Consider the following 10,455-nt stretch of genomic DNA (forward strand, 5'->3'; position numbering starts at 1 on the left):
CGGATGATACGGGGAGGGAGTGGGTGAGTCAGGCCTTTTAATGACGTATCATCCCGGGAAGTTTTGATTACTGCCGATAACCACGGTCAAACAGCTGGGAATCCGAAAGATAAACATAATTATTTTGGAAGCAAGCAACCTGGGGTAACTGTTGCTTTTGAGTCCTTAACTGTGTCTCTGTGGGGACGAAGAAAAAAAGCCGAATGATCCGAATTTCATGTCCTCCTCGCCTCTCCCTCAGTCTGGAACTTCACCAGGGTGTAATCTACTCCTCACGGGCACGCTGCTGAACAGCAATTCTCGTCAGAATCACGTCCAGTTTGCGACTTATCTCCCCCAACATCTGAGTCTGTGTGTTCCCAGTACGGGAGATGCCATCCATGGTTCCTGACAGCTTCTCACAGGCCCGAACTGCTGTCAGGATCGCTTTCAATTTCCGATAAGCCAGGATACCTCCACAGCCAAACAGCAGGAATCCAGTTATCATAAAACCAAATATGTATAGATCTTCAACATCTTCAATGGAAAGAGGAGCCAAACAGATGAGGTTCCAGCCCCAGGAACCAGTAACCCGTCCGGCAGCCGCCATTCCACTGGGACAGCTGCGTTCCCCTCGCTCCAATCTCAACGTGGAAAAAATAGTGTCGATTGCGTTTAGAGACCAGTTGACCAAATCCATATTTCTTTTTGTTATTCGGATGATAGGTAGAAAAAAAGGCTTGAAAAAAATGCTTGCAAAGCAGGAAGGCAGGGATGGGTTCGGGAGAAAGAGCAGAAGCGTCCGACTCCTCTGAAGGCCAAGCAGTATTTCATTCTGTTCTTTATTTATATACCATATATATATATGATTATATATGTTTGTGCTTGCGTCTGTGTGTGTTGAGAACTGTAGGAACAAATAATCCTTCATTAGCACCCACCCTCAATAAAATGCTTAGCACCCCCTTAGCACTTGCAGAAAAAAATATCTGGAGCCGCCACTGGTTCTGGCATTTTTGAAAATGTTGCTGGCTTAAAATGCAATTATTGCCATTAATGAACACATTTAGGCCAACAAGAAAAAAACATTTTATTTTTATGATAAATAAATTGATTATATGATACTAAACCATTATAAGAACTAAATGACATGAATGTATCATATTTTCTGACTTGATCTGAAAAGAAAAAAAAATCTGTTGATAAATGCAACAATTATAGTTGTTAGATGTTCAGTTGTTAAATTAAATTATACACAACTGTAGTTGGATACAATCCATATCGCCATGGAAATCAATTTAAAGAAGGTTAGTAAGAAGAAGAAAACTGTTGGTGAGATTATTCAGAAATGGAAAAAAAATAAAATAAAAACTGCCATCACTCTTACATGTACTTGAGTAAATGTTGAGTTTCAACAGAGTAACTGTACTTTTACTGGACTTTTACTTTTACATTATTTCAGTACTCTTTTCACCTCTGGCTGAAGCACACCATCTCTATAGTCAACCATAGAGGTGGAAACAGTATGGTTTTGGGCTGTTTTTCAGCTAAGGGCACAGTACAATTTCTCGACATTGAAGGGTCAATAGAGGAGGTCAAGAACTGTAAAATCTTGCATAAAAACACTTTTCCTCAACCAGAACACTGAAGATGGGTTATGGACGGGTCTTCCAGCAGGACAATGACCCAAAAAATACCACCAAGGCAACAAAAGAGTAACAAAAGAAGAACATTTAGGGCATGGAGTGGCCTAACAAGTCTCCAGACCTCAATCATGTAAAAAAAATCTATAGAGAGAGCTGAAGCTTTGAGTTTGACTGATCCTTCCTTTGTAAGTGAGCAAACTTACAAATTCCAATTTTTTTTTTTTTTTTTTCATTATTATGCCCAAAGTGAATATTTAAAAGTTAATGCAATGTTATATTTTAGTTTCAAGATTAGTTCAGAATTTCAGCAGCAGCTGCGTGGAGGAATCTGAACAGTGGGTGTGGGTTTTATTTTTATATATTTCCCTTAGGCAAAAATCTAATCCTATTATCATCAGATCGCACAGTAAGATGAAGGCAAAATAAAAAAAAAATTTAATTAAATTAAAAAAAAAACAAAAAGAAAATGTTGGAGAAGCAGACATAAATTGTAAGCCATGATAAGAAGAATTTGCCACAAATTCATCTGACAGATAATGGGTCAAGTTACTGTGAGGACCAGTTCTACCTGTGCAGCAACTGATAATATATGAGAACTCCCACTCCGCCCACATTTACACAATGCCTATTATGCGTTTAGTGGAAGTTCACAAAAAGTATTTGATGGTGATAAGAGAAACCTTTCATAGCCACAATATTCAGCCCAGCAGACTTTGTGTGAATGTTTTTCCACAGCTTTTAAGAAGAACTTGTAAAATAACACAAAAAAACATCATCACAGTATTGAACAATTACATTATCTAACGGTTCTATGAGCAGATTTTTTATTACCCAGTCATTATCTTAGCTGACAACATTTATCTGAACTACTTGATGTATGTTGTCTTGCCTTTGGCCTACTCCTCCCCTCTGAGCTATTTACCACCAGCCAGAGAGAGATCTCATATTCTATGTTAAGGTAATACCTGCAGGGTTCAATATCATCTTAGTCTAAAACAGTAGATTTTAAACCTAACTTCTAATGAAATTATGACTATTCAGTTCTTTGTCAGTTGAAGAATTTATTGAAAGAGAAATATCTGAATGCAAATAGTATCATGACTCGACATCTCAACTACAGTGTTTAGGAGAGGCACCTGCTTCCAACTTGTGTCTAAATTGGTGTTTCCTAGTCCTTGTGTGTAGGGCTCACTCCACTGGATGCTTTAGAGGTGTGTTTGCTCCAACACACCAAATTCAAAGAAATAATTTCCTCAAAAGCCAGACATCCAGTTCTTGGAAAGACTGTTGATGACTCATCAGTGTAAACAAGGTGTGTTGAAGCAGCTAAAACACGTGGAACTGTGTGCCCTGAGGATCATGGTTGGAAAACAATAGCCTTCTTGTACTTAAATAACAGATCAGATAACCAGCAAGACAGGATCTATGTTGTATTGCCTCAGATCTTCTGTAATACAGTGATAGTCTAGGCATTTCTGAAGTTTTGTCCAAAGGTTATTAGTAGTTAGTACCTTATAGCCGTAACATCACATATAGAGCACAAAGTATGGAGAAATAAATAAAATGTCAATGGTTAGATAATGGTTATCCAAATGAGTACTGTTTGTTATCTTTTTTCAGTCTTATAAAACAACTCTTTCACAAAAACTACATATCGGTGTGAAAGAACGTTAGGTAATAATAAACTTCTACACGTTTGAACACTTTGACAATATGCCAGTAATAGTCTTCTGAGAGAAAAAGTATTATACAAAGTACTGAAATATGGTTTCTAACTAGGTATAATTATCTGTTAAAGCATGATTAGTCATTGAACAATAGATCTTTAGATAAAACACAGAAACTAGGCTGAAAAATAAACAAAAAACGAGAAATTTGTGTCATTTAGAAATTTTTAAATCATTATTCCCATCATGTGGCATCAAATGTTATCAGATCAGTGTAAAATATGCACCATTTTATTCCAAAATTACCTGTGAACAAAATGATGTTCAATCATGAGGCTTGAGTTTTAATGCAAGCTATAGAGGAATTAAAATCTTACCCATACCTCCTTATTCAAAGTAATTTTCAGTTACACTAAGTATTACAGGCAATGTTCTTTAAACACAGTTAAGACATTAAGTTTTTAGTATTCATATTAATATATTCTATGTCTTCTTGTAATAACAAATAACCTTAATAAAATACTTCTTTTTTATTTATTTAAGATGTCAAATGGCAGATCAGAACTCAGATGAAAGACCTTGTTTACAAGTCCCAGACCAGCAATCTTCCTCCCAAGGTGTACATCCATGATTCTACAAAAAATGTACCAATGTATCAACAATACTGAAATAAACTAGAGAAAATGAAGATAATGTACCAGCACTCCATTGCTAACAGACAAACGAGGCTGACTCCAACAATTAATTTCAAAGACTTAGCTCTTAATTTAAAACTTTGAATTGAATGCCAGCAGCTGATATGTATTCACTTAAAGAATACTAAGACTTTTTAATATTCTTTTGTTTTTACCCCACCTCTTTGGATGTCCTATTAATGTCTACAAGCTAAATAATGTTTAACCAGTCAATAAATTTATAGGGATTACCTCACAAGTGCCTCCTATAGTTACCTGCACTGCCAGCAGCAGAGGAAAAACAGCAAATGCAGCTGGGAATATTCAATATGAAGAAGTAAATAGAACATTGTTAAGTCTATAAAACAGTAGTAGGCATATATTAGGTTAAACGCATAATATTAAAGTTGATGTTTGTTGATGAGAACTGAGTGTGAGTTTGATAAAAAAAAAAAGTTGGAATGACACCTTCTAAACTTCAAATAAAGCCTTTATTCCTGTACGTCTCTGCTTTTTGTCCAAGTTTAATTGGTGCTCAAAGTGAAACAGGAAATCTCAAACTTAATACAGAAGACCCAAAGTTCTGCTGTCTCTCCCTTCACTCTGTCTGCTGTCAGCTGAGATCATGAGCCAGATCCGTGTTCTGCCACAGAACCAAGCCGAAATAGAACCTACCTGATCCTTTTCTTTCCTGCTCCCAGATTTCCCTCCTCCCCCGTCCTTGTCTTTCTGCAGATCCACCACCATCCTGCTTCATGTGTTTGTCCTCTGACCCCAGAGCTCCGGCTCGGCTCTGTTTATCCAGCCGCTCCTCCCACAACTTCTACCTGGTTCAGCCCACACACAGACAGGTGTGCCAAAAGGTGATCAGCTACTGGAGGACCATGCACAGCCTGTTTGAGTGTCTCTCTTGGTGTGACTCACTGTTTCTGATACTTTAGTTCTTGGAATCAAACAATATTAACACTAAAAAATGTATTTTTGTTTGCCTAAGATTATAGCAAAGATATGTCTCCATTTATCTGATCATGTAGTGAACTTGTGACGTTTCCTTTATGAGAGTGGCAGTTTCAAATGTTTGTAGTTTATCATAAATATATGTAGATTTCAATTCTACACAGGATTATAGCAAAAAAAAAGGTTTTGGCTATTTGGTTGTACTAAGCTTCTTTATGTACCATACTGTGATGTAACTGAACTATGAAAAATGTTTTTGCCTTTATGTAACTGTTATATTGAATAGGGTTAAATATTAAAAAGTTAGAGCACAGGTAGTCCTTTGGATATTTCAAAATAACTTTTTATTTGCCAGAATGACAGACGTTTGCCTTAAAGTGACTATTTAATTCAGAAGGAACTATATTTTAAAGATTTCAGCTCTTGCAGTGATTTAAACATTGAAAGATGTCTGTGAATAGAAATAATAAAAAAAATCTGTCAAGTTTTATATCCAGCATTTTATTTAAACATTAATCCCAAAAAACAATAGGTCTACATGTTGTAAAGTATGGTTTGTGTTCATTTCTCATTTCTGTTAAACTCATTACAGCTTTATAACATGTGTCATTCAAAGGGATCTCACAAAGGTGCAAACATTTAAAGCTTGTATAAATACTAAATGGTAATGCAGCTTAAACTGTACAATATAATCAAACCATAATACTTTGATTGCTAAAAAATGAGGTTATGCTTAGTCAACGATAAAATGTAAACAAACTTCGATATCACTAAAATGATTTGATTGCTGAAATGAGGTCACGCTTAGCTTATGATAGAATAATCACGAAGAACAGTTGTGTAAGTGGCATGAGGGAGGCAGAAGGTTCCAGGACATCATGATATGATAGTATGATAGTATGGAAGAAGAAGCATGAGAAACTGGAGAAATACCAGGGCCTCAGAGAGGAACTGGAAAAGGCCTGGAAGGTAAAGACCACAGTGGTGCCTGTGGTCATCGGGACCCTCGGGGCAGTCACCCCCAAACTGGAGCAGTGGCTACAACAGATCCCAGGAACAACATCAGACATCTCAGTCCAGAAATGTGCAGTTCTAGGCACAGCCAAGATACTGCACAGAACCCTCAAGCTCCCAGGCCTCTGGTAGAGGACCCGAGCTCAGAGGATGAAAAAGAGACCACCCGCGGAGGATGAGAAGGGAATTTATATATATATATATATATATATATATATATATATATATATATATATATATACATATACACATTATAATGCCAAAAGTATTTGCTCACCCATCCAAATGATCGGAATCAGGTGTTCCAATCACTGCCATGGCCACAGGTGTATAAAATGAAGCACCTGGGCATACAGACTGTTTTACAAACATTTGTGAAAGAATGGGTCGCTTTCAGGAGCTCAGTGAATTCCAGTGTGGAACTGTGATAGGATGCCACCTGTGCAATGAATCCAGTCGTGAAATTTCCTTGCTCCCAAATGTTCCACAGTCAACTGTCAGCTGTATTATAAGAAAACAAGTGTCTGGGAATGACAGCAATTAAGCCACGAAGTGGTGAGCCACGTAAACTGATGGAGCAGGGTCAGCAGATGCTGAAGCGCATAGTCCAAAGACGTCACCAACTTTCTGCAGAGTCAATCACCACAGACCTCCAAACTTCATTCCAGTGAAAGGAACTCTGACCGCTTCAGCATACCAAGACATTTTGGACAATTCCATGCTCCCAACTTTGTGGGACTAGTTTGGGATGGTCCCTTCCTGTTCCAACATGACCAGGGCACAAAATAAGGTCCATAAAGACATGGATGAGTGAGTTTGGTGTGGAAGAACTTGTCTGGCCTGCACAGAGTCCTGACCTCAACCTGATAGAACACATTTGGGATGAATTAAAGGAGAGACTGTGAGCCTGGTCTTCTGTCCTACATCAGTGTCTGACCTCCCAAATGAGTTTCTAGAAGAATGGTCAAAAATTACCATAAACACTCCTAAACCTGTGGAAAGCCTTCCCAGAAGAGTTGAAGCTCTTATAGCTGCAAAGGGTGGGCCAACATCATATTAAACCGTATGGATTAAAAATGGGATGGCACTCAAGTTCAAGTTCAATTTTTCATTTTATCAGTCCTCAATTCCATTTTGTGACCTTCTAGGCCACCTTCCACTGTTCTTTGAATCTGCTTTATTTAGGAAACCTATAAAAAGTAAAACAAAAGCTAGCATAACTGACATCATTTTTAAGTGATTTTGTTTTCTGTAGAGCTTTGTTTTTAAGTGTTTTTAGTTTATGTATTAGTAAGTGTTTGTACGTGTCTCTAAGTTATTTCTGCCATTGTTTTTTCATCTGTCACTGTGACAACCCGCTCATTTCTGGAGCTATGTTGCACAGGTTTCATCTCTCTTGGCCCTCTTGTTATGCCATACTTACATACACGCCTGAACCTGGCTGTATCCTCATCTGATTGGTCCGTGGCCATTCTTTTTTTTTTATGGCAGGGGCGCTTTTTTCGGCACAACACGCTGGTTCCGCTGGTTCCTTCTTTAGGGCGTGAACGTTGTGCGCGCTCACGAGACACCAGGAAAAATGGCAGGGGCGTTTCATTTTGGCACAACACCTGACGCTCATTTTTCTTAAGGGCGTGAACGTTGTGCGTGCTCACGAGAGACCAGGAAATATGACGGCGCTCAGGACGCTCAGTCAGTTTACCTTTTGATGCTAGAGGCGGACATACATATTTACAAACCGTTACAAGCGTGCATTCCAGATTGGAATCCTTGTTTTAGGCACAGCGCTGAGGCTGTTCAATCCCTCACCACTGAAACTCCAGTAGGTCCATTGCACATGGCGACATCTTTCATTTTCATAAGTTTCCAAAGTAAAATAGCTACTCATTACACTCTTTAGTGATATTGAATATAATGTTCATCCATCACAGAAACGTAGGAACCTATCTTGTGTTTCCATATCTGCTGTCTGAATTCTACACTGTGTTTAATTTTTTTTATTCTTTGGAAATATGAAAGTGTATGGCTTATGTAGCCTGATGGTTGATTTTTGTTGTTGTTGTATCAATGTTCTACAGCTCTTGCTGGGGAGCAAAAGGAAATTTGTACGGGAGTCTGTACCTCCTTAGAAAGGACACGTAAAGACATTTTTTTAAGAACTTGATTGTTCATTTCCTCCTTATGGACACTTGAGGTTTCAAAGCCAGAAAATAGAGATATTGTTGTTGTTGTAGAGTTTTTGTTTTTTTTCCCTTTCATGTGCTGTTGCTCAAAAAAAAAATTCTGTTTGTCATTTAACCAATTAAGGGTCGACACCTTATGTCTCCTTATGTGGCTGTATTGTATGTGAAGGTATTTAAATTAAATAATCCTATTTGTCAGGAGGGATACCTGACTGGCACCCCCATAATTTTGTTGTATAGTTTTCTCTTTTTGTTATTAAATACTTTTGAAAACTGTCACATAGAAAATTGGCACCCCAGACGGGACTTAGGTTTTTGTGTTGGATGACAAATATATAGCGGAAAAAAAAATGAGCACACAGGCAAATATAATTGAGCACCCTTTAATTAGTTCCTCTCCCCCAACGGAGTTACGCTCCCCGTTACGCTCCACAGCATATTCTCTTTTGGACATGGAGTTAACTGGTCCAGATTTAATGTTGGATCCTCCCTTAGCACTGCAGCCACTTCCTCGTGCTCAACATAGAACACAAACTGGAACTGGAACTTCAGTAAAAGAATTAAAAATGGTTATGGAAGATTTAAAAGTCAGTGTTAAGTGGGAAGTGGGCAATATGGGAGACGTCACAATGAAAAGAGTAGTAGAATTATTAAATTTTTATTAAAAGGGGGCAATATTTTCCATGAACGCATGGATGCACAGTTAGAATACTTACTCTTACAAACAAAAGCTACTCTTGGTTGCTTACCCCAGTTTTGTGTCAAAAAAACAACCAACCCAGACCTGCCACCAGACCACAATGATGGATGAAACAATACAGACAATGTATCCGGATATGCCAGAAACAATGACACTTACCAATAAACCCCGAATGGAATCTACTGTTCGGCCTGGGTTAACAAGAACTCAAATGGCTGTAGGTGGCGCTACCTTCTCAATAAACAGGAGTCTGGACTTAGGAAAAAGCCCTGTAAAATTGTTGTTCCCAGCATTTGGAAAATTAGAAGACCCCTCTGATCATCTACAATATTTGGAACGGTGTGAGGATTATTTGGCGTTGAATTCATTAACAGACGAGAAATTTATGGCTACATTAAGGAACGTGTTGCATGGCACAGCCAGAGATTGGTGGGATGTAGCCAGACACCACGTGCATACCTGGGCTGATTTTCAAAGGCAGTTTCAAACCGCTTTTCTCTCTGAGGATTATGAAAATGAGTTGGCAGAGCCAGTAAGGGCCAGAGTTCAAGGAGAAAATGAGAGCATCAGGGATTTCATATACATGTATCAATTTTTATGCAGACGCTGGAAACCACAGATGGAAGAAGAGCCGATGACATCAAAGGTTGATGTCAACAACACTTTACCTCCACTTTACACAGTGTTGGTAAAGTGCTGCTTCCCCTGCTTCAGCCGCCTGATGGTTTGCCAGAATCTTCTTGGAGTTGATTTAGAGTTTCTATGCAAGGCCTCACCAAACAGGCCCGCTATACAGCCGAAGTAAAACCAGACATATCTAAGCATGAGCTAAGACAGTCAAAAATAGTAGCTAAACTAAACAGATCTAAGCATGACTAAATGTACAGAACTTGTCAGGATCTGAACAGTACCCAGGTGAGCAGCTCGGCAACAGACAGACGCAGAAACCAGCGGGTATCGGTAAGTGAATTTATTTACAGTGTAAGGAATATTTACAGTAGGGAACCGGAACCAGGACCTGAGGAGCAGAGAATGAGGTGAGTATGGGATCGGTGAGGAGAGGAACAGCAGGTATGGCACAGATAATATTCCTGGGAATAGTTCTTACTGAACAGGTTCGAGTCCAGAACACAGAGGAGATGACGAGATCGATCCTTGTCCAGCGGTGGTCCGGTGTAGGTCCCAGAGAGCAGGGTCCAGGTGAGGTGAGTATTTCCAGGTGCAGGTAAGGTGACGTCTCAGAAAGTGACTGACCAGTCTTAGAATCCAGGAGGCAGTAGTTGCAGGAACAGTCAGGTTCAGTTGAGCAGGTGAGTACTTAATTAGGCGACCGGCAGTTGAAGGCAGACCAGACTGGTTCCAGAGGAGCAGGAAATCCTGAACACAGGTTTGAAAACACGAAGAACAGACTAGGATTACAACAGGGAGTACACGAAGAACACAGGTAAGTTTCCTTCAGGCTCTGCACTTTACCACAAGGTAAATAATGCTCCAGCGCTGGTCTGGTCTTCACTGCAGCCTTAAATACTCCTCCACTTCTAATCAGCCTGATCAGTCACAGGTGTGGGAGGAGTGGTGATGAGACGTCCGTACACCTGCTCAGGAGACGCCCACCAGGAAGCACTCACACACACA

General features: G+C 39.2%; 1 protein-coding gene across 3 annotated transcripts in view; it reads right to left on the bottom strand.

Moving 5' to 3' along the window:
* Window positions 1–4,776, bottom strand: part of trpm4a (transient receptor potential cation channel, subfamily M, member 4a) — an 80,419-nt gene extending 75,643 nt beyond the window's left edge. For 2 of the 3 annotated variants that reach the window (XM_017439703.3, XM_017439702.3), the window contains exon 1: window positions 4,642–4,775. In XM_017439703.3, coding sequence (XP_017295192.1) covers window positions 4,642–4,713 — 72 coding nt within the window. In that variant the 5' untranslated portion in view covers window positions 4,714–4,775. Of the gene's footprint in view, window positions 1–4,641 lie in introns of all 3 variants that reach the window. The other variant, XM_037978591.1, reaches the window with a different exon arrangement.
* Between the last annotated feature and the right edge of the window lie 5,679 nt (window positions 4,777–10,455).

The sequence above is a fragment of the Kryptolebias marmoratus genome, linkage group LG12, assembly GCF_001649575.2.
Source record: "Kryptolebias marmoratus isolate JLee-2015 linkage group LG12, ASM164957v2, whole genome shotgun sequence".
Lineage (NCBI taxonomy): Eukaryota > Metazoa > Chordata > Actinopteri > Cyprinodontiformes > Rivulidae > Kryptolebias > Kryptolebias marmoratus.